The sequence below is a fragment of the Dama dama genome, chromosome 5 (assembly GCF_033118175.1).
Source record: "Dama dama isolate Ldn47 chromosome 5, ASM3311817v1, whole genome shotgun sequence".
Taxonomy (NCBI): Eukaryota; Metazoa; Chordata; class Mammalia; order Artiodactyla; family Cervidae; genus Dama; species Dama dama.
In genome coordinates, this window is record NC_083685.1 from 76,823,372 (window position 1) to 76,847,456 (window position 24,085).

The following is a 24,085-nucleotide window of genomic DNA, read 5'->3' on the forward strand; positions in this document are numbered from 1 at the left end:
TAACCCATCTTCTTGCCCCCTTATGATCTATTTTCAAGCAGCAAGAACCATGTTTTAAAAAATTATTTCCTCGTTTTAATTAATTCATTTGTTTTCCATAGCAATTAGAATAAGATCTCTTACCCCTTTACCTTGGTTCACAAAGCCCTTTGGACCCAGCCCCCACTGCTTCTCTGACTGTCCCCCATCACAGTTCTCTGGACCCCTTGACTTTCTGTTCTTTGAGTAAGACAATGAATCAACCTGAGGGCCCTTTCCCAACCAGGAATGGTCTTTCTTAATTTTCCCATAGCTGGCTCCTTCTGCTATTTAGAAAAAAATTCTGATTAGTCCAATATAGAAACATTTCCCACCAAAACTAGAATAGGATGAATAACCAGCCCACCAAAACTAGACATCATTTATCACATAACTCTCTTCTATCCTTTGTACTTTACCTGGGCAGCTGTCACCTCCAGTGGCAAAGGTGATGAGAGCAGAATCCTCACCTGCTTTTTCAGCATTGCATCACCAAGTCTACAGGAGAGGGGCTCAGGAATGACGTACAAACAACCATTTTTCATGTGCTGTGTAATAGCAACTCGAGAACCAACAGGCTATTTCTCTCTGCTCTCATTTTATAGCCGACTGGACTTTATGAGTATAAGGTCTCTGGTATTGTGAGATCTCCACCAGACCTACTTGCAGATGTCTATATGGACTTAGACTATAGAAAACAGTGGGACCAGTATGTTCAAGGTGAGTCACACTTGATCTAAAAAAACTACTAGAAAGTAGAATCTATTCCTATTACTCTAGCCAGTAGAATGCAATAGGTTTAGTTATGTTATATATGCAATAAGTTTAGTTATATTATGTTTCATTTAAAATTTTGGCTGAAATATCTGAAGTGCTGGGCTTAAATGTGATAATTTGCCCTTACTGCAAGTTTGTTGTCATCTTATATATATACCTGAATATTCAAGAAAGGCTTTTTGGAAGAGGTCATGTTTGAACTTTGCTTTAGAAATGGAATCAAAGTTTTATAAATGGCAAGAATACATGTGTATGGGGAAGTGAGAGGTGAGGGGGGTGAGTGGAATAAGGACATCTGGCCCAAATAACAGCATTAGTAAAATGAGAAATACCTGAAACAACATGAAATGTTAAAAAAGGAAAACAACTATGAGCAATTTTGTGTTCTTGCATAGTTGTGGTAGCAGAATTGGAATTAGCCCCAAGGGCCTAGGCTGGCCACCTGGCTACACTTCTTAGATTTTTCCTATAAGTGATAGAGAGTTATAGAGGGAATAGATAAGGTATCTTTTTCCCACTTAGAGTGAACAATGGCCTCTGCCATCTCAGTCACTGTAAAATAGATACACAGCTAGCTGAGGGGCACAGGAATCCTGGTAGACCCTTGTTGTGGTCAAGAATTTTGTTTGCAAGTAAGAAAAGCTAACAAATGGCAGTCTAAGGAAAGGAAAGAGTTTATTGTTTCACGACATTGAAAATCCATGAGTATCTGGCCTCCAGGACAGCTGTATTCAGTACTTCATTTCTCCAGCTTGACTGTTTTCTTTTGTGTTGACCACAATCTAAGGCAGATTCTTGTGTCTTGGCAGAAGTGCCACCAGGAGATGTAGGCTTACATTCTAACCATGTACACAACCACAGAAGGACAGGAACATTCCTACTTATGGCATCTAGATTCCCAGGATTGACTCCTATTGCCTCAGCATGGATCATGTGCTTATTTCTTGGGGATGTTTGTCATGGTTTGGGGTCACTAAATGTTATCAAATACCCTTACTATTTAGGGGGCATTGTGATGCCCACTAATTCAAGGAAGAAGTCACACATTCTCTGCCCATCTTCCTAGCAGTTGTGGTTCAATCATGTGCTGTAGACACTGGCAGAGCCTCTGATGTGTGGTACTTGGCATTAAGAGTCTGCACTATGGAGTATGGCCCAGAGACTGCAGTAGTTTGACTTCTCTGGAGCAATCCTGAGGTTCCTAACCTAACTCTATTCCTCCTAGATCTTCTCTGAGCTTCCTGAGAGCCTTTACAAAACCACTTTTGGGCCTAAGCTTGCTAGAGTGGTAAGCCAAGACTATCCACGCATGTATTCCCTAAACTAATTGCTGTGATCATGTTTGACTCATTTTCCCAGCCCTGAATTTAACACTGAGTCAGTCCTGCTTAAACCACATTGTGGAGAAGGAGGGGAAGGGTTATGACCTGAAGGAGAAAGAGATTCTGGGGCAAGAAGGGGAGAGTCATAGCAGAGCAGGCAAAAGCAATGGATGTCCACTCCTTTCCTTCCTTTCAAGGGCATCTGCAGCCTCTTGTAGTAATGGACTGATAAGTTCTTTACTCCATAGTCTGCTTCTAATATGTTTTACTTCTTTCAAAAGCTGAATTAAACAACACATTTCTGCTGTCAGCACCTCCTCAAGGGGCTCTCTTGGCTCTTTCAGCAGTCTTAGCTTGACTCCTCTATATGGTTAGTTAGAAGCTTCCCACACAGCTTGAGGGCAGAGGCTGTGCACTTCATAGTATCCCTTTGCTATCCTCCTCCTTGAGCTGATGCTATTTGCACACAAAAGCATGGTGGACATTATGCAGATTTGGTTCCTATCTCTGTAGTATAAAGCAAAATGGGAGAGAGGCAAGTAGCATAGTGTTAGCATAGTCGAGCTTCTTCCTGCTTAGAAGAACACTAATCTTGCCAAAACCTTCATTAAACAACTGTAAACACTAAACAGCATTGCTCAGTCCCAGGATACTTGTAATATGTCAATAAATTTAAGGTGAGGAGTAAGGTCACAACAGCAAAACTATTGGTATTGCAGTGCCATCCAATGGTTACCATGATTTAATAACTTGAAATTTTATTTTTTGGGAGCCTAATTTCATTATCACATTCTACCTTAGAATGTTTGTAGCATCCAGTGAATGAATTTTGTTGGATTCTTTTATTTTTAATGTGTTTTTAAGTCTACTAAAGACTGTTCCTGGGCAACAAGCTTTCAGTGATAATGACTTTTCCTGGAAGTCAGTGCCTTCTGATTTAGTGGTTTATCATCCTCTACAAGGTTCTCATATCAACACTTCTTGTTAATTGAAGCCAAAGAGACTTCCAGATGCAATAACATCATTTGATTTTTTTTTTTTTTTTTTTTTTTTTTAGAACTCCGTGAAATAAAAGTCAATGGAGAAGAAGCGGTCTATTGGCAAATGAAGTACCCTTTTCCCATGTCCAACAGAGATGTATCCTTTCCAAAAATGAAGTGCTAGTCCCTCAGTCATGGCCAACTCTTTGCAACCCCATGAACTGTAGCCTGCCATTCTCTTCTGTCTGTGGGATTCTCCAAGCAAGAATACTGGATTAAGTAGCCATTCTCTTTTCCAGGGGATCTTCTGGTTCTAGGGATTGGACTCCAATCGCAGACAGATTCTTTATCATCTGAGCTACCAGAGAAGCCCATCCTGGTTCAACATTAATCAGCTTTCTTGGTGTTTCTGTGCCTGTGGCTGTCACCCAATGGTGGCATGGCCAGGAGGTATGGACAACACTGTCTTTTACTCTTGTGCAAGCATCTGCTAAAGCTATTGCTTCTTGTGCGGCTTTCAGAGACCTCAGGGTGTGATTTCTGGGCCTGACTACATGTACAATTACTACAGTAATTGTGGGAAGGCAGCTCATACTTTCTTGAGAACATTTCTAGGAACTCTTTTTGCATCAGAATTGAGGACCTGAAAAAACTTTTCATGAAGAGTATCCAACGCCCTCCCTCAGTCTGTAGAGGAGGAAGCAGGGACCCGGAGAAGTCAGGTGACAGACGCACACAGGCAGGTGGTTAGCAGCCGACTGGGGGCTGCAATGCTGGCCCCACATTTCCAGCGCTCTCCGCCTTCCCACCTTCCTGAATGTTGGCTCTGGACACTGGGTGCGTATTTTTTACCCCTCATTCTCCTCAATTAGAAGCAGTTGAATGGGTAGGGCCAGGCTGGGAGGGTTTGATGGACATTTGCTGTGTGGGTGGATGGGGTGAAACAGGGGTGGGGACAGGTGAGATTTCAACTCTACTGTCCTCTTCAGTCATAGAAGCTGAATTTTCACACACTGCATTTCCATAAAGGATTCTTTTAACAAAGAGTCTGTGGAATTAAAAAACAAGCAAAAACTGCTTGGAAATCACTGCTGGATGGTTGTTGGAATCTTTTCCAGCTGTAACATTCTGTAAGCCTGTATACTCCTGAATAATTGTGCTCTAGAAAGAGAGGGGGTGTGGAGGTGAGTGTGGGTATTGTTCCTGTCTGATTGGTTACCCTGGCTCGGCCACATTACAGACTCCATAAGGTTTATTTCTTGGCACAATTCCCACAGACTGCTAGGTAGTTTGTATATAGGTGGTATGTATTTCAGCCAATTGTGGTTACTTAATCTCTTAGATTTTCAGAGAAGGCAATGGCATCCCACTCCAGTACTCTTGCCTGGAAAATCCCATGGATGGAGGAGCCTGGTAGGCTGCAGTCCATGGGGTTGCTAACAGTCGGACAGGACTGAGCGACTTTCCTTTCACTTCGCTTTCATGCATTGGAGAAGGAAATGGCAACCCACTCCAGTGTTCTTGTCTGGAGAATCCCAGGGATGGCAGAACCTGGTGGGCTTCTGTCTATGGGGTTGCACAGAGTTGGACACGACTGAAGCGACTTAGCAGCAGCAGCAGCACTCTCTTAGATTTTACATGGTTTTCTCTCATCCTGCCAAAACTGTGCAGGGTAGGAGCCATCGTCCCCCTCAGACAGGGAAGAAAACTGAGGCAGAGGGACGTTCAGAACTCTGCTCAGCTTCACGGCAGGGTCTCACCGTTATGGGCAGCACATGCAGGTGTGGACCCAGGTCCAGCTGTGCTCAGAGACAGTGATCTGGACCAGAGCAAACCTGGACCAGAGCAAACTCTGACCTCACAGGACCCTGTGGGGGGGGTGTTCTTGGGAGCAGACACTTGGGGCTCCTTGAAGTTCTGCTGCGTTGTCTTTCCAATGCCATTCAATCCCATGATGAGTATCTCAGTCTCTGTATCTGCAGGGCTGTTCAGGTTTTGAGCACAGAGAACAGTGTAGAGAAAAAGGGCAGTAGTTTTGGAGGGAAGGCTCTCAGGTTGCGTGTGTGCTCACTCCTGGTTTGCTGTGTGACCTTGGAAAATGCCCTTCACCTCCCTGGGCTTCTAGGTCACACACTGGACTTTGCAACCCTGCAAAAACTTCTGTCAAATTGTAATAGATACATTAAGCTAATTTTTCCTCAGTTGAGTCTCAGGTAAAGTCTATCACATGAGCCGAGCAAGTTGTGGGAGAATATTTGCTGTGGAAAAAATAAAAGGCTTGGGAAGGAGGAAATTCAGAGCCAAAACAACATCATTCCTTCCCTAAAACATTTAAGAAATTTATGCATCAGTAAGTAGAGAGTGGGGGCCATAAACTATCCTGCAGGGTGCCTGGGGGAGGGGCAGACCACAGTAAGGGCTATAGAGCCTCTGAGTTGCCCTTGGGCTCTGGTTTTGGCTTTTATAGTAAGTGTAATTGTGTTGCACTTAGAGTGATTATTTGGATTATTTTAGGCTTTCACTCCTTACCCTGTGAAACCCAAAATTCTGTCACTAGAAAGTCTAAGGAAGACGTTAAAGAGCTGAGTCACCTGCAGCTATGAAAGTCTTTCAGGTTTCAGCCTGATCTGTTTTCAAATTCAGGTTCCATCACTCCAGCTAGTCTATGGGATCTTTGGCAAGTTTATTTACTTCTCTGAGCCTCAATTTTGTCATCTGTAAGATGAGGGGACTTATGCCAAACTCAAAGGGATTTTCTTAGGATCAGAACTGGTGTTCAATGTAAAGCATAGGATGTATGTATACGGGAAGGGCTCAATAAGTGGTGACTCCTGCCATTTCTTAAAATTGAATTATCTTCCCTGTAATAGTGTCATAGACATAGTGGTTGATCTGTGAGTGTTTACTGAGATGAAATGACTTTTGTGATTCTTCGTGAACCAGACCCAGTAAGGACATCTGCCTACTAATATTTGGTTATTCAAATATTATGCGTCTTCTTATGATTGCCAGGTGTAAGCAACCTTGCCTGACCATCCTTTGTGCATAGAAATCAGTGATATCAGTGATCGGGGCCTAGGGGGAGGACAGAGAGCAATAACCCCATTGTTTAGTGAGTGAGATTCTGCTCCAGTCTCTCTCCGATGCTCTCAGTGCATGCTCTCAAATGAGAACTCCAGGTGGGAGGAGCCATGGTTTTGCAGGGTAGGTAGGCAGAAGGACAGGAAGTGACGTAACAGTATAAGGGAGCAAACACCAAGTGGAGGAACAGAATCATGTCCCTTTGCTTCTGGCTCGTCTGACATGCTGGCCTTGATGTTGTGCCTTGACTGGTGGTGTAGTGTGTCTATGTGAGGCAGCGGCGACAGCTGGACTTTGAAGGGCGGAAGGTCCACGTGATCCTGGCCCAGAGCATCCCTGTACCGTGGTTTTCAGAGAAGTCGGGCATGATCCGGGTGAAGCAGTACAAGCAGAGCCTGGCAATCCAGAGCTATGACTCTTGGAGGAGCGAAGGTAAATACAGGGCATATGTTGGTGCATCTACCTGGGACACCCATGTGAAGGCCACACTGATTGCAGGCCTATCAAATGCAGGATGTTTTTTTCCCTGAGGTCAGAGACTGGGCATGGGTGCAAAAGAACCAAATGAAACTCAATTCACCCCAGAAGCTTGGCTACAATGCAAGATGAATGTTTAAATCTGATGAGTCCATTCTTTACTGACTCCATTGTCCAGATGAAACCAAAACATCCAAGGGAAACAGAAGGCTTAGAAACTCACTTTGGGAAGGTCCTGTACATGCACAAGCTGGACAGGTGTGGGCAGGAGGGCTGGTGGGACCATCTCTGGGGAGGCAGCTCCTCCTCAGCAAAAACCCAGGGACTCGGAACCTGTCTGCCTTGAGTTCCAGCCTCAGGAAAGAGGCTGGGAGGGGTCAATGCAGCCATCTGCCAGACTGGAATGGATGTGACCCTGAAGCAGCAGTAAAATCTGAACTTAGTTCTGACGTGTGTTAAATGGGCCACCTTTACATGTCACTTTACTCTTCTGAATCTTCATTTTATCATTTATAAACTGGCATTCAATTTTATCAACTTTTTATAATTGAGATAGTTAATGAGAGAAATAATTAAATGGGAGATATATCCCATTTAGATATAGATAATAAGTATCAATTAATAGCACTAGTCATGCCTTTAATAAAAAGGAGCAGAATGTGCCTGGGCTGTTTTCCTAAATGTATATGTGTAAGTCTCCCATAAGGCAAGAGTTCACTTGAATTCAGTGTTACTTCCCTCCTTAATTTCTGGACTGAATATAAGCCTGGGTATTTCCAGGGGTTTGGCTCTGTTTTTCCTCTTGTAAATTGTGCTTTCTTTCGCTCTCTAGTTTTCATGTATTACTTCAATAACCCAGGTGGCCAAATTCCGTTCTGGATCCTTAACAATTTCACCAAGGTAAGATCCCAGGAGACATCAAGGGAGGTGTGTTTGGCAGATGTTAATTTAGCAGTCTGGAGAGATGCACTGTCAGGCCTCATGCAGCTTGTTTGACTGACTCTAGTTAGGACTGGAGTTGCCAACATCCAGGACAGCAGCCGGGACAAAAGACATAGAATCTTTACCTGCAGTGCCAGCCCTCCCTGCTTGCCCACCATGATCTCATCAGGATCACTCTCTGGAACCTCCAGACAATAGCCTGCTCCCTGTAGGAACAGCGGTGCCTGCGGGCCCTCTGTTTGCTTATGGAGGAGTTAGGCCAAGCTAACTTGGGAGGCAGTGAGACATGTCCAAGCCTGGGAAAACTTCCAGTTTTTTTCTTGTTTTCTTTTTCTGTTGAGGAGCAGGAGCCCCAGTTGACCCGGATCAGTAGAGATTGTCTAGGACCTGGAATCATGCCTGCCATTCAGTCTGCTTTGTAAGGTCCTACTTACTGACTGGAGAGGTCACCAGTTCCCTGGGGAAATGAAAAAGCACATAGATTTAGAATCAAGCACAAGATATTTTGAATCCTGACCTTGTTTCTGACTGTGTAATCTAGGCAAGCCATCAGTTTCTCCCCTCCAAAAAATAGAGGTGGATATCCCCACTCTATAGAGAAGGATTAAATAAGACAACATTTGGGGAAATTCTTGAATGCTCGATGCTAACTGGAGGATCACATATCCCGCTTCATCCCCCTGCCCACCCCTATCTTTACCATTTTCTAATTCTGGAAAGCAAGTCCTTTCTCTCAGTTTTTGGAAGAGTCCCACAGCCCAAGTGAATCCCATCTTCTACCTTCCTTTTTCTTTCAAAATATGATATCTCATAAATATCTTTGCTTTTTATTAGCAAAAGCTAAAATGCACAAGGTCTTACAACAGTGGCCACCTTGCCTTACCAGTGCCTCATGTCTTAACCTGTGTCATCATCTGTGGCCGCCTTCTGTGGAAATCTGCTCGGGGGCCCGATTGTCATATTTATTATTCCAAAAGCCATCTTCATTATCTTTGCCATTTCCTGAAGAATCAAGAGTGAACACCGTGAGGGCATAGAAGTGACAGTTTCCTCTCCTTTGCAGAGTGAAATTCCTGGCTTCCTGAGAGACTTGGAGAATGCCTGTCTGAAGTACCACAGAGCCGAAGAGAGATTTGTGAGCCTTGTGTCCATGGAGTGATGTCCATAGAATGATGCCTGCACGTGCCCCAAGCACTGACACTCAGCCTGCCTCTCTCTTTTCCAGCCTCAGAGGCCCACACACTCTCCATCACTTGTCCTCAAGTGTGTTTGCCTGAGATCCACTTCCTTTCCCACTCTCCCTGCCTGGGACCCACTGCCCTCTTCCACTGTTGAATGCAGGTGATATTAGGGGAACCTTTGATTGTTTATTTTTAAAAAGGGGAGTCCTCTAGGGAACACAGTCATTTCATTATGCCCTTCTAGGGTGTTGTGGGTGGGGGACTGACACCACCTCCTCAGGGCGACTGATCCCAGTGAGCCGGCTCCTTCCTACACCTGAGTCGTTGCAACTCAGGAGGGTGATTTCCTGGCGAAGTTGTTTTGCCTTCAGAACTGACTCCCAGTGTGCCAAGACTGGAAGATGCATGTCTGTTGGCCTTATGCTTTGCTGATTTGAGATGATAATCCACTAAACCTGTCCCCATTCCTACGTGGGGAGGATCATGACCTGTTTTGATTTCAAACCATTTGAAAGATGTCACAGACCTGACTACGTGTATAGTGTGAAACAGTTTTTTTCTCATCATCCTTGTCTGGGTTTTTCTCTTTCCCATATGCCACTGGGGAAGGCTATCTGTACCTCTCTATTTCCGTGTTTTACTGGACAATGAGGCATCAAGATAACTCTGGTGGTTACCATAAGCCAACTTGCTCTGCACACAGCATTGAGAATAATTTTCTTTATGTGTAATTTCCTTCTATAATATTTGGACATGTTGAAAGAATAAGTGTTCACAGACAGGGAAATATGAATTAGAGGTGTGGTTGACGCTACACCTTTTTTCTCAGGAATTCTGTTATTTGCCTCTCCCACCAACAGAAGACTTCCCTTTTCCAATTTTTCTCTTGAGTCTCGGAATGAAAGCTATTCTGTGGACAAAGGCACAGCTTTATAATCTCAGGGAAAATTTTTAATCACTTTGTGTGATGGTACCAAGTCTTGATTACTGGACATACAAATTCAGGATGTGATGCCAGAAGCAGGGGATTTATTAAAATGGGATAACTCAGACTGTGTCTTTTCTCTCTGGAAAAGGAGGTGTGTTGAATATCAAATAAATACACAGTGACTTATACTTGTCCTGTCTACAGTCTCTTTTCTGCCTTATTCCCTATGAATGAGATCGTTAGGTCTGTTTGGTTTGCAAGTGAAATCCAACCTAACTCATGGACTTGAACATAAAAAAGAATTTTAGGCTCACTTACATGCAAGGTCAGGTGTAGAGTAGCTTCAGGTAGTGGTTGATACAGGTGCTTGACAGATATTAGGAATCAGCTCTGTTCTTCTTTAAGGTTTCTTAGATACTGGGCCATGTTTGGTGGCAGGATCACTGCTAGTAGAAAATGGAAGACCTGAATCTTCCTGAGTTCACACCAAGTCAAAAAAAAAAATTTCTTTCAGTAGATCCTGAACCACCCCAAGATTCCCTCTAAACCATATATCAATCCCTATCCCAGTGATTGGTCATGTGGATAGAATTCTGCAAATAAATGAATACTTCATAAATGTATCATTGAAATAGCATTATTGGTAATGTAGGGCTTGTCTTCTGGCTCAGATGGTAAATAATCTTCCTACAGTGCAGAAGACCTGGGTTCAATCCCTGGGTTGGGTAAATCTCCTGGAGAAGGGAATGGCTACCCACTCCACTAGTCTTCCCAGGAGAATTCCATGGACTGAGGAGCTGCAATTTAATTTTAGGTAAAGTAAATCTGAATATCTCATGTAATAGAGGTCAAGTTGACTGTTTATATATAAAGTCATTGAAATACAAGCACTAGGATTATAGTCTTTCAGCAGAGAATCCACATGAAATGGTATCATGCAAACTATCTTTAACAGTGTTTGATAATCTGCTAAGAACACAGAATACTAAGTTTCTACATGTGAAAGTGAAAGTGTATGTGAAAGTGTTAGTCAACAACTCTGTCAACAACTCTTTGTGACCCCATGGACTGTAGCCTGCCAATCTCCTCTCTCCATGGAATTCTCAAGGCAAAAATACTAGAGTGGGAAGCCATTCCCTGCTCCAGAGGATCTCCCTGATGCAGGAAAATTTCATGCATTGCAAGCAGATGCTTCACCAAGTTTCTAGGTAAGGCAGCTTAAAAAAAATCACTGTTTGCTATAATGAGTAGAGTTAAAACCCTTTGGCATTCAAGTTTACTAAATTGGAGAAGATAGTACCAAATAGTGGGAAGCATGGAACCCCTGACCAAACGGTAAATGCCAGAGGACCAAAAAACATGGAACTGGTGCTTTGGAGTTTGAGCTGGATTTTTACAATGTGACTCACTGAAGGGACTGAACGTATCATTTGGAATTTAATGTTATTGTATTCTCATTCCTCTAACTCTGTTTCACCTATTTTTTCTGTCCTTCTGAGTAGATAATAAGATCTTTGTGGGTAGAAACCCTTCTTTCTCTTAGATTACTGACCCCTAAGCAAGTATATCCTAGGCATTCAAATGGTACCTAATGAGGGACTTTAAGGACCTGGAGAAGACTGACCACACACACACCCAGAAGGCAAAACCTATCTAGATAGAGAGGTGAGATTTGATTACATGAAATACTATTTTAATATTTAATAATCTGATTCAAGGTGATTTTTCCCACATCATCATTTTGGGGGTTCTTGATTCCTCAGGATCTCTTGGGTCTCTCCTTGAAAGTGCTCAAGTCCTTTGCTTATAATGGGGTGACTTTGCTGCTGTGGCTTTAGGTTATACTTCAATGTTACAAAAACCTTACTGTCTACACAGTCCAGCTGAGCTTAGTCAGGATTTCAGGATTTTGATGACTAAAGTAGCAACTACTATCAGTGCTAATTTTTTTCCACAGTTTAATTATTCATACTGCATAACAGTTTAAAGTTAATGACGACCTTGGAACTGAGGAATTCCAGTAGATGATCAGTTCCTGAAAATGTTCTTATGTCACAGTGAGGGTCCTGGCCTGGCTCCTGGCTGAGATCCCTCACCAAGAATCCCACCTCGAGGGCCTGCACTTCAAAACTCCTTCTTCCCAGCAGGGTTTGAAAGAAACGCAGGAAGAGCTCATTCAGTCCTCATGTTTCTGGTGGCACCGCCCAGTCGGCTCAGAGAATTATCTTTAAATGCTTTGAGATCTGTATTCACTTCACAGATATTTCTCAATGGTCTGGCATCCTTCTGGCCAGGGGATAGCACGGTAGCTCCTTGGAATTGTAGGGACTTGGGGTCCACTCTCAAGGAGCTTATGATCTAGTGAGGAAGACATAGCAGAGAAGCTTTTGAAAGATGATGAATTGTGAGAAAGGGCAAATAAAGTGGGCTAGAGTCTAAACCTGGGGCACTAACCAAATCTGAGGGGTTGCAGAGAACATGTTGGCGTTGGCTGGATGAAGGTTGGAAAAGAAGACTCTTCCACATGGAAGGAACCATTTCCACAAAATCCCTCAAGCAGGAGAGCCAGTCATGTTGCAGGAACTGCCAAAGGGTCTGAACAGTGAGGATGGAGGAGGACATCACTCACATGTGGCTGAAGAAGAAGGCAGTGAGGCTACAGGAGATCCTGAGAGCTATGGCAAGGATTTTGGTTGTTCTACCCAGAATGCAAGTGAAGTTTGAAGAATTTTAGGCTGAGCAGTGACCCAATAAAACATAGTCATTCCTAACATCAGCTCACTTCCCCCCATGGTTCTCCACCATCGCCAGCATCCCTCCAGCACTGTCATGGAGGTGCTCTCCAAGATGCTGTAAGTCTTGTCACTCTGTATCCCTCCCACCGTGAGACAGCACTCTCAGTAGTCCACATCCAAACCTAATGTCTAAGGTAGAGCATCAGGCTCTGAAACTTAATTGGAGAAAAAGGGAACATCCATGCCCATCACCCTGATGCTCCTGGTCCATGCAGTTGTCAACATGCCTCCCAGTGTGACTGCATCATGCATCCCGTGAGAGCAAAGTCAGTGCAGGAGCCAGAAGTGGTGGTGAAAAAAGGAAGTCACGCAACAGGTAAGCAGGTCTACCTTCATCAAAGTTTAATTTTGGATACAACTCTCCAACTACAAGGAAGAATTTTTTTTTTTCTCGAGAATATAAATACACTTTATCTGTTTATGTTCTCAGAGTTTAGAAACCACAAAATGGGAGGATTTCAGAAAAACTGTTTATATTGCTAATCCATTGTATGTGTTTTTGTGTGTCTGCTTGGATACATGTAATGTATGCTCCATTTCCTCAGATAAAATAATGGAACAACAATGAGGCAGCATGTTATGGGAGTGAGTTTGCAAGTTCTCTACCTGATGTGCCAGGTTGAGTGCTAGGCAGTGGCGTTCATAAAGTTTAATTAATTCTTCTGTTAGAGAATTAGCAGACTACCGAGAACATGCAACATGCACACAGTTTATGATAATGAGAAGCTGGGATCACTGCCATACAGAAGGAAAATGTGATATTCTGGGATTCTGCAGTTAACTGATTTGAAGAAGAAAAAAAAAAAAGATTAAAGGCCCCAAATGGAGCCTTATGCAAAGCCCGCCATCCCAAACCAGGACTAATTTCAGATTTGGCTCTCCCAGAAATAGAATCTCAATGAGGTCCATAAAAAATTCTTGATCAGCACCAGTTAATCTGCTTGATAGACCTCTTGTTGTTGTTCAGTCACTAAGTTGTTTCTGGCTCTTTGTGACCCCACAGACTGCAGCATGCCAGGCTTCCTTATCCTTCACTATCTCCCAGAGTTTGGTCAAACCCACGTCCATTGAGTTGGTGACGCCATCCAACCATCTCATCCTCTGGAGCCTCCCTCTCCTCCTGCCCTCAATCTTCCCCAGCATCAGGGTTGTTTCTATCCAGTTGGCTCTTTGCATCAGATGGCCAAAGTATTGGAGCTTCAGCATCAATCCTTGGAATAAATATTCAGGATTGATTTCCTTTAACGTGGTCCACTGGAGAAGGGAATGGCAAACCACTCCAGTATTACTGCTGTGAGGACCTCATGAACAGTATGGAAAGGCAAAAAGATGTGACACTGGAAGAAGAGCCCCCCAGGTTGGTAGGTGTCTGGTGTGCTACTATGGAAGAGTGGAGAAATAGCTCCAGAAAGAGAGCTGGGCCAAAGCAGAAGTGATGCTCGCTTGTGGATGTGTCTGTTGGTGAAAGTTATGTCTGATGCTGTAAAGAACAATACTGCATAGGAACCTGGAATATTAAGTCTAGGAATCAAGATAAATCGTTCATAGTCGAGCTGGAGATGGCAAGAATGAACATTAATATTTTCAGAATCAGTGAACTAGAATGAACATAAATGGGCGAATTTAATTCAGATGACCATTATATCTATTAATGTGGTCAAGAATCCCTTAGAAGAAATGGAGCAGCCGTCATAGTCAACAAAAGAATCTGAAATGCAGTACTTGGGTGCAGTCTCAAAAATGACAGAATGATCTTTGTTCATTTCCAAGGCAAATCATTTAACATCACAATAATTCAAGTCTATGCCTCAATCACTAATGCCAAAGAAGCTATACTTGAACAGTGCTATGAACACTTCCAAGACCTTCTAGAACTAACACCAAAAAAAAAAAAAAAAGAAAGATGCTCTTTTCATCATAGGGGATTAGAATACAAAAGTAGGACATCAAGAGACACCTGGAGTAGCAGGCAGGCTTGGCCTTGGAGTGCAGAATGAAGCAGGGCAAAGGCTAAAGAGTTTTCTCAAAAGAACACACTGGTCAGAGCAAACCCTCTTTTCCAATAACACAAGAGATGACTTGGATAGACCCCTGCCCTCCCCTAAACGAAAGCAACCTTGTAATAACCAACCTGCTCTTTTCCTAATATAACCTCTTTGTTTCTGCTCTCTTCTGCTTACAAAAGTCTCTCATTTATTTATCCCTTGGAGCTCCTTACTATCTCCTAGGAGGGATGCTGTCCAATTGAATTGATTGCTTTTAAACAATAATGGTTACCATTTATTGAGCAGTTATTATGTGCGAGGAACTAAACATATTGCATGCTTTATCTCATTGGTTCTTTGATTTTTCCCCTTTGACTTTATTATTTTTTATTTTAAATTAATTTATTTATTTTAATTGGAGGCTAATTACTTTACAATATTGTGATGGTTTTTGCTATACAGAGACATGTATCAGTTATAGCTGTACATATGTCCCCTGTCCTGAAACCTCTCCCACCTCCCTCCCCGTCCCATCCCTCTGGGTTGTCCCAGAGCAGCAGCTTTGAGTGCCCTGCTTATTGCATCAAGCTTGCACAGGTCATCTATTTTACATATGATAATATGCTTGTTTCAATGCTATTCTCCCAAGTCATCCCACCCTCAATTTTTACTGAAAGAAGCTCTTAAAAATTTTAATATGTCTTAGCTTATCTTTGAAACATTCTGGTATAAAAAGAAGATACCAAAGAAGATGCCCTGAGGGCCCCCAGAAGCAAAATCAACCAGACTTGGTACCTACTGAGCCCCTGACCTCCGCTGTCTTGTCAGGGATTTCTGGAGGCGGTAAGTCCCTCTCAGATTCTAGCTCTGCAGCTTTTCCTTGAGGTATCAGACGTTATTTGAGCACATCTCCTTCATGACTGTGTCCGGAAACTGGCTAAAACCAGATTGGGTCTGACTTAAAAATTGAATGGGCTTCCCTGATAGCTCAGTTGATAAGGAATTTGCTTGCAACACAGAGACCTGGTTTGATTCTTGGGTTGGGAAGATCCCCTGGAGAAGGGAAAGGCTACCCACTCCAGTATTCTGGCCTGGAGAATCCCATAGTCCATGGGGTTGCAAAGAGTCAGACACGACTGAGTGACTTTCACTTCACTAGAAATCGGACTGAGTCTGGGATTGAACTGGATCAAGATTAGAAACTTAAATGAGTCTAGAGTCAGTCTGAACCTTACTTAAGTTGGACTGAGTCCAGTGTGGGACCTCAGGTGAATAACATTTTGTTTTAGGGCTGGACCAGCAGGCTAGCCTTACCAAAGACCATCTTGAATCACAGTGGCCACAGTGGAGAAATTGTAACCTCGATAATCTTATCATTTATGATGTGATCTAGAATAAAAGAGCTCCCTGGATAGCTCAGCTGGTAAAGAATCCACATGCAATGCAGGAGACCCTGATTTGACTCTTGGGTCAGGAAGTTCCCCTGGGGAAGGGATATGCTACCCACTCCAGTGCTCTTGGGTTTCCCTGCTGGCTCAGATGGTTAAGATTCCTTCTGCAGTGTGGGATTGCAGGTTTGATCCCTGGGTTGGGAAGATCCCCTGGAGGAGAGAATGGCAACCCACTCCGATATTCTTGCCTGGAGCATCCCCATGGACAGAGGAGCCTTGTGGGCTGCAGTCCATGGGGTTGCAGAGTCAGACAAGACTGAGCGACTAAACACAACACTTGAGTGAAATGGGGATCTCAGCCAAGAACTCATTATGAAGGTAGGGGGAGTGTGACTTTTCCTCCTCTAAAATCTAGATGACCAGGATGGGATTTGCTGGAACACACTACTCACTCCAGAGCCTGAAGAAAGGATTCCAGGAAAACAACCAGAAGCCAGCAAAGGTAAGAATTCTGACCAAAGTCAGTTCTCTCATCGCTGTCTCCATCAGTAGTGCATGGCTAACAGAGGAGGTAAAACTTCACCTTCTCCCTTTCTTTCTAAATTCAGACTGGTAGGCAGTAAACATTCTTAAGAATTAGATCTTTGAATGTAAATTTGCTTTTGAGTACCTGATGGTTGTGGATTCCTTCTTTCTCAAGCACAGCCATTGCATTCCTGTTTGTCTAACTTCTGTCCTGATAACTTGGCTTGGCAACAACCAATTTAAAGATCCAAAAATTTTAGCTGGGAGGAAACGTGGGCTGCACTCCAGGTGCAGCCAGGGTCCTACCACTGTTGTCAGCTTTCAAGGGAATTATCTAAGCCTTTCTTTCTCTCTTTTTGTTATCTTTGGTATAGCTGTGGAACTTGGTGGGGTAGTGTCTTTTGCACCCTTTGGGGCACCTCTTGCCTTATGGTCTTGTTCAGTATTTATGACCCAGGAGTATGTACTGTTTATCCAACAGAAAACTATAAGATATTCAAAGGATTTTTTTTTAATTGTATGTTAGGAAATTGGCCAAATTAGAAGCTGACATTCAGAGCTTGGTGGAAACTTTTTCTCAAGGCCTTCTCCTCTAAACTAAAGTGAAACTATTGAGCCAGAGGCAAAGAAAACTTCTGAAGCCTCTGTGGAAAAGCTTATTAAAACACTCCTCAGACACACAGTTCTAAATCTAGAATATAGCACTTTTTTAAGAAGCAATATTTTAATTATTCTTTATTCTTGAGTAGAAATTTATTATTCCTTCAAATTATATCCTTTAAGTAGGTCTCAATGAATAGCCTTTAAAAAATTTTTTTTTGCATTAATCCTTGACTATCACACTTTTAAATTTATTTTTAGTTGGAGGATAATTGCTTTACAACAGTGTGTTGGTTTTAGCCATAAATTAATATGAATCAGCCACAGGCATACATATGTTCCCTCCCTCTTGAACATCCCTCCACCCCCCACCCCTTCCGTCTCTCTATGGCATCACAGAGGGCTGGGTCTAAGCTCCCTGTGCCATACAGCCAGTTCCCACTGGCTGTTTTAAATAAGGCAATGTATATGTTTCAATGCTACACTTTCAATCAGCCCACTGTCTCCTTCCCCCTGTGTCCACAAGTCTGCTCTCTAGAACTGCATCTCCATTCCCGCCCTTCAAATAGCTTCATTAGTTCCATCTTTCTGGATTCTATATATATATCCATTAATATACTATATTTGCTTTTCTCTTTCTGACTTACAGGCTTCCCTTGTGGCTCAGCTGGTAAAGAATCTGCCTACAATGGGGCAGACCTGGTTTGGGAAGATCCCTTGAAGAAGGGAAAGGCTACCCACTCCAGTATTCTGGCCTGGAGAATTCCATGGACTGTATAGTCTGTGGGGTTGCAAAGAGTTGGACACGACTGAGTGCCTTTCACTTTCTGACTTACTTCGTTCTGTGTAATAGGCTCTAGGGTTATCCACCTCATTAAAATTGGCTCATGTATTCCTTATGTGGCTGAGTAATATTCCATTGTATATATACACCACAGCTTCTTCACCCATTCATTAGCTGATGGATATCTAGGTTGCTTCCATATCCTAGCTTTTGTAAATAGTGCTGCAATGAACATTGGGGAACATGTCTTTGTTAATTATGATTGATTTCCACTTTAGTTGAAGATCTTTTTCTTGATGTAAAGAAGGGAATTGAGGATAACATCATTGGATGGTTAGGGCAAACTCCATATCATTCATATTGCCTCCAAGGATTAAATAGCAACCCACACCAGTACTCTTGCCTGGAAAATTTCATGGACGGAGGAGCCTGGTGGGCTATGTCCATGGGATCACAAAGAGTCAGACACAACTGAGCAACTTCACTACTTTACTACTTGCCTTATAAATCAAGCCTTTATAAGAACAGAAATGAAGATCTAGAAATAATTCTAAGTCCTCTTATCCTTTTCACCAATCCCCAAATGTACTGTTTTGATCTCCGAAGTCTTGCAGATATTCTAAGAGTTCTGGGCTTAAGGAACAAAGGTCCTTGGTTCAACTTCCCTTCCTTCTTTATGCCTTTGAGATGTAAACATTCTACATAATCTTCTTTAGGAAGTAAGGGAATTTTTATCAGAGAGAAAAAAAGGCTATTTTTAAAATAAGGAGTTTAAAAAAATCTTAAAAGTCTACCACTTGAACATCCCTCCCACCTCCCTGCCCTTCCCACCCCTCTAGGTTGCTACTGAGCCCTGGTTTGAGTTCCCTGAGTCATATAGCAAAGTCCCATCGGCTTTACACATGGTAATGTATGTTGACATGTCTCCATGCCAATGTATGTCTCCATACATCCCACACTCTCCTTCCTCTCCCACAGCTATGTCCATAAATCTTTTCTCTCTGTGTCTCTATTGCTGCTCTGCAAATAGACTCATCAGTACCATCCTTCTAGATGCCATATATTTGTGTTAGTACACATTGTTTGTTTTTCTTCCTGACTTCACTCTGTATAAGAGTCTTTAGATTCATCCACCTCATTAGGACTGACCCAAATGTGTTCCTTTTTATAACTGAACAATATTCCATTGTATGTATGTACCATAATTTCTTTATCCATTCCTCTGTCAATGGACATCTAGGTTGCTTCCGTGTGAGAGTATAGGGGAAGAGTATAGCAGGAAGGTTAGGGGCCCCCAGGTGGAGGAAATAGACTGCAAGTGTCAGATGTTTTTTTCTCCTTCTCTATACAAAATTTAAAAGAGGTTGCTTCTAAAATTCTGTGTTGCCATGACAATACCTGGTTCCACCTGAACTTAATTTTTCTCGAACCTTGAGCTAACCAATGCATTTTTCTTATGGAAATGTTTTTCTTATGTTAATGAACTATGCATTTACCTTAGACTATCTTAGCTATTGTAAATAGAGCTGCAATAAGCACCTGAGGTTTGTTCAAGTGGGAGGGGACACGGGTAAACCTGTGGCTGATTCATGTTGATGTTTGGTAGAAACCAACACAATACTGTAAAGCAATTATTCTTCAATTAAAAATAAATAAATTTAAAAAAATTATTGCCTGTGGTTGCTTCATGTAAAATGTTAAACTCTTTTTCAATGTTTGAACTTAACTGTTGTTGAGAAACAATAAAAATTAACTTCCTTAATATCATTGCCTTGCTTATAAAGAAAAGAAAAAGTGCTTTTCATATGATGACTTCTTTGTAAATAAATTAAATATAAATAAGAGCTTTTGGGTAAACTCCTTAGGAATAACTACATTTTAGAAATACCTTGTTAGAAATAATCTCCCAAACCAACAAGGACTTACTGTATGGTAGAGGGCACTATACTCAATATCTTTCTATAAGCTACTATGGAAGAATATAAATCAATTAGCTGTATATCTGAACTAGGACAACATTGTAAATCAACTACACTTAAAAGGAAAAATTAATAAACAATCTCTCCAGATTTTAGGCATTTGAAATTAAGAGTTGTGATCAATTAAGTCAAATGATGAAAGTTTATTAAATAGGTCATTTCCAAATAAAATAAGATACCAAGACATTAATCACTGAAAACTGGCTTCCTTTTACAAAGAAATTAAAGGTATCTAGATGATTAAAAAAATATACTTGGTGCCACACTGAGATATTTTCTACAAAAGGCACATAGCTTTAGAAAATATTATTGGTTTTATGTTTGCCAATCTACAGAATGCTAAAGTTTATAATTGCTTACTTCTTAGTTTTCACTTATAATTAAGGTTTTTAAGAATTGAGGATTTGAATTTAGATATGAAATTAAAGTTGCTAGAAGCAATAAGGGAAACATTTCAGTATACAATGGCAAAGTAGGATTTGTGTTTTCAGTAGAAAAAGATAGGAGTAGAACTGCATTATGCTAAAAAAAAAAAAAAAAGTAATTTTGTCTTAGAGCTGGTTGTCTGGATAGAAAAAATAAAAACAAAAGACAAATTAATGTGGATACAGAAATTTATGGAAGATTTGTGGAAAATAACACTGAGAACAGAGTTTTGTTCATGGGAATGGTTGGCTTAGAATAAATTTAATTCTGTAAATTTTAAAAGTAAGTCGGTATAAAAGCAGGATTTGTTTTTTTTTTTTTTTTCTCTGTTAGAGGATAGTTTTCTTAAAATACTGATCTCCTACCTTTAGCCGGGAATCTGTTATAACTTCCTTATTTTACCTTTGAGATCTTCAGTTGTCATTTTGGTTAAGTGGATAAATACTGATTCACGGTGACCTATGATCCTGTTTGACCAAGTAGTTTGAAACTTTTTGATATTTTTGGTGAAAAATTTCCCAGATCAAATTCTAACATAGTTCTCTGACCTCTATCCAAGTTTTGGTTGCTTCAAAGGAACATTGAAACGTCCCAAAGAGAGATACAAGCTAATTAAGTTAATTTGGTATGTTAAATTACTTGGGAAGCATTGTCAAATAAGTAAAAACCTTCTTAGGTTACATTATATGAATAAATGCTATTAATCTAGAAATCATATTGAATTTCTAAGAATCTGATAAGTTCTGGTAAAAATGTCATCAGTCATAATTTAAGTCATTATCTTAAAATGTTGTATGTCACAGCTGTAACCAAATTTCTTTGTCGATTGTGTAGTAAGTGGGTCTTTAACCATGCCTTCTTAAGTCTTTAGGCATTCATAGACAGTTATTATTTTATTCTGATGGCTTTGCAAAAATATTTCCTCTTCAAGAATATTCTTAGAAAAGACTTTTTGACAAGCACAGGATTTTGATAACTATGAGGACACATCTGCTGAACTGGGTAAGAAATTAAGCAGTTCTAATGTAAAATCTGATGGCTTCATAAAACTGGTAACAAAAAGGGTTATTTATGTAGTACTGTGTGAAATAGTGAATATGGTTATAAATTTATGGTTTCTAGCCAATGTATTACTAAGTTTCAATCTTTCTTTTCCAGATAAAAGACTCTTATCTGGAAAAGTATCCCCACCACAAACTAATTATGAGTTACAGCAACTTGGCGAATTATACCTTTTAAGCAGAATTGAAACGTTTATCTTTTCTTTCTCCTTGATCCCTCCAGGGACTGGAAACTCTTAGGTTTCCAGAAACTTTGGAAATCAAGTAAATTAGGAAAACAATCTCCTAACAGGTTCAGCGATCTCAAATTATTTTAGGCCCTTGAAAAGGGAGAAATTGACTCAAATCTGTAGTTAATACAGGTGAAATCTGTGACAAGGCTTTGGCATGACTTTCTTGGCCTTACGAGGCCTTTTAAAAATTCAATCTGAATTTCCATATGAAAAGTTTTACCAAAGCCAGTTTCTAAAGGCCTGTATGATTACACATGTATAAATCATCAGGCCAAGTTTATTGAAACCAGAGTTATTTTGCAAACAAATTAGTCTTGTTTTGGTAGAAATGAAGGTAATTTTAGGGAGAAAAAGATTATGTTTATGTGGAAAGTAAATTCAAGTTGTGTTCATTGAAATCTTTATTTACTAAGACTTACTTCCCAGATAGCTCTGCTGTTACATTGTTATAACTTTTAGTTGAATTATTAAAAGGACACTCTAGTTTGTTTCTGAAATGTCATTTATTAATATGTCTTTGGATGAAGATCTGGTGCCCCATAACCTGCAACCGGGGGATTATTCATACTGGAAAAGGTATGATTTAAAGGACTATCTCCAACCTAGATGGAAGGATTCTTATCAGGTACTCTTCACTAGCTCATGCATATTTAATCTGAAGGAAATTGATGCTTTGATTACTGCTTTCACTTAGAGAGGGACCTTACAATGTACTGTACTATACACAGGCTACTGATCTCAAAATCACCTTAAAGCAAAGCTCACACAGAGGGCAAACTACCAGACAGGGTGGTAGGAAGAAGTAGACAGATGGTCTAAGATACCGAAGCAGCCCTGAAGACTGATTACTTTGGTAACTGCTCGTGCTTGCTTATGAAATGAATGCATTTCATGATCTTATGTACAGATAAAAGTTAGTTGCTGCTGCTGCTGCTAAGTCGCTTCAGTCGTGTCCGACTCTGTGTGACCCCATAGACGGCAGCCCACCAGGCTCCGCCGTCCCTGGGATTCTCCAGGCAAGAACACTGGAGTGGGTTGCCGTTTCCTTCTCCGATGTGTGAAAGTGAAAAGTGAAAATGAAGTCGCTCAGTCGTGTCCGACTCTTCATGACCCCATGGACTGCAGCCTATCAGGCTCCTCCATCCATGGGATTTTCCAGGCAAGAGTACTGGAGTGGGTTGCCATTGCCTGAATTGTTGAGTTTATGGCCAATTACTTATTTCCAGTACTTCTAGATTAACTTGAGTGGGCTTCTTCACTCAAGGCTGTTAATGGATGACCCTTAGGAAATTATTCTAGAAGGAAGAAGCTATAGTTCTTTTGACATTGATATTGAATGAGATTCTCTCATTTGGCCAGTCAATCATAGCTGCTCTGATCATTGTCATAAATATAAAAGGCCCTCCTCTTTATGCTGAGAACAGTTAAACAATAGTAAGTATGACCAGCTTAATAGTATGAAGAAATGTGACTGGGTGCTTTATGAACAATGCCAAGATATCATTTCCTTCAAAGATAAGGAATGGTACTGAATATATTCAAGTCAGATGACCTGTGGATATACTGGATGGCACCTAATGGAAGTTCTTATCTTGAGTTCTTACTTATAACCTTACAGATACTACTAACTCTATTACTTATATTCTGCCTATTTTGTACTCTGATAAAACAATGATTAGGTGACTTGAAGCAGTTGATGAGACATATAGTTCTGTATAAGAACAATAATAGTAATAGTGTAACTTTAAATATGGGAAGAAGCAACCAGAGGGAGTCATTTTCTAGACTGTAATGCACTAGTGAGACAGGTGGTCCTGAGACTAGGCAGTGGTTGATAGGGCCTAGGCCCGCAACAGCACACTGAGAGGCCTAAGAGTGAAACCTTGGCCTGACCTAGGAACAAGCAATCCTAGCACTCAGACACAAAATAATCAGGAAATGCCTCCTAGGCTATGGTCCAATTTGTGACCATGAGAGGGCACTGCCAACTAAACCTTGGCACTTGCAACCTGTCACTACGAGTATGATGTCACTAGCCACTGCAGTTGGTGACCTTCCGCTCACCCTGAAAGGAGTTCAAGGCAGAGGTCAGGAATAAGGCACTCTTTTTCACTGAGAAATTCTGGCAGAACAGGTCTTCGGATATCCAGATGTTTTCGGCAGAAGATTTCATCAGACCAATTTCTTTCATCCTCTCCTATCTAGACAATCACTGAAGTCTTTAACAGACACATCTGCTCCTCATGACTAATAGTAACATTTTCGTGACTGACAGGAACCTTCTGCCAACATGTGTGCTTGATCACATGTACCCTCCTTCACTAAAATCACATGCATACTGACCTCCCCTTCCACAAGCTCTTCAGAGCAGTTCCTCACAGTGATTTGAGTAACTTTCTCCAGGGCTACAGTCTTCATTTTGCCCCAAAGAAAACTTAACTCACACCTCTCATGCTCTGTATTTTTTTTCAGTCAACACCTTCAGACCAAAAATGTTAAATAAAATGTTCTCATTTTTGAAAAGCAGCTCTACCACAATCTCTGATAGTCTACATAATTTAAGGCAGTAAAATCATTGCTCTAAGGTCTCTTGAGGGTTG

The 24,085-nt window shown here is 41.3% G+C and overlaps 1 protein-coding gene across 1 annotated transcript in view; it reads left to right on the plus strand.

Moving 5' to 3' along the window:
* The window catches only part of LOC133055567 (phosphatidylcholine transfer protein-like), a 34,548-nt gene extending 25,713 nt beyond the window's left edge, over positions 1 to 8,835 (plus strand). The window contains exons 2-6 of the mRNA XM_061140723.1: positions 624 to 738; positions 3,175 to 3,254; positions 6,439 to 6,610; positions 7,488 to 7,555; positions 8,661 to 8,835. Of these exons, the coding sequence (XP_060996706.1) occupies positions 624 to 738; positions 3,175 to 3,254; positions 6,439 to 6,610; positions 7,488 to 7,555; positions 8,661 to 8,756 (531 nt within the window). The 3' untranslated portion in view covers positions 8,757 to 8,835. The remainder of the gene's footprint in view (positions 1 to 623; positions 739 to 3,174; positions 3,255 to 6,438; positions 6,611 to 7,487; positions 7,556 to 8,660) is intronic.
* Positions 8,836 to 24,085: the final 15,250 nt, after the last annotated feature.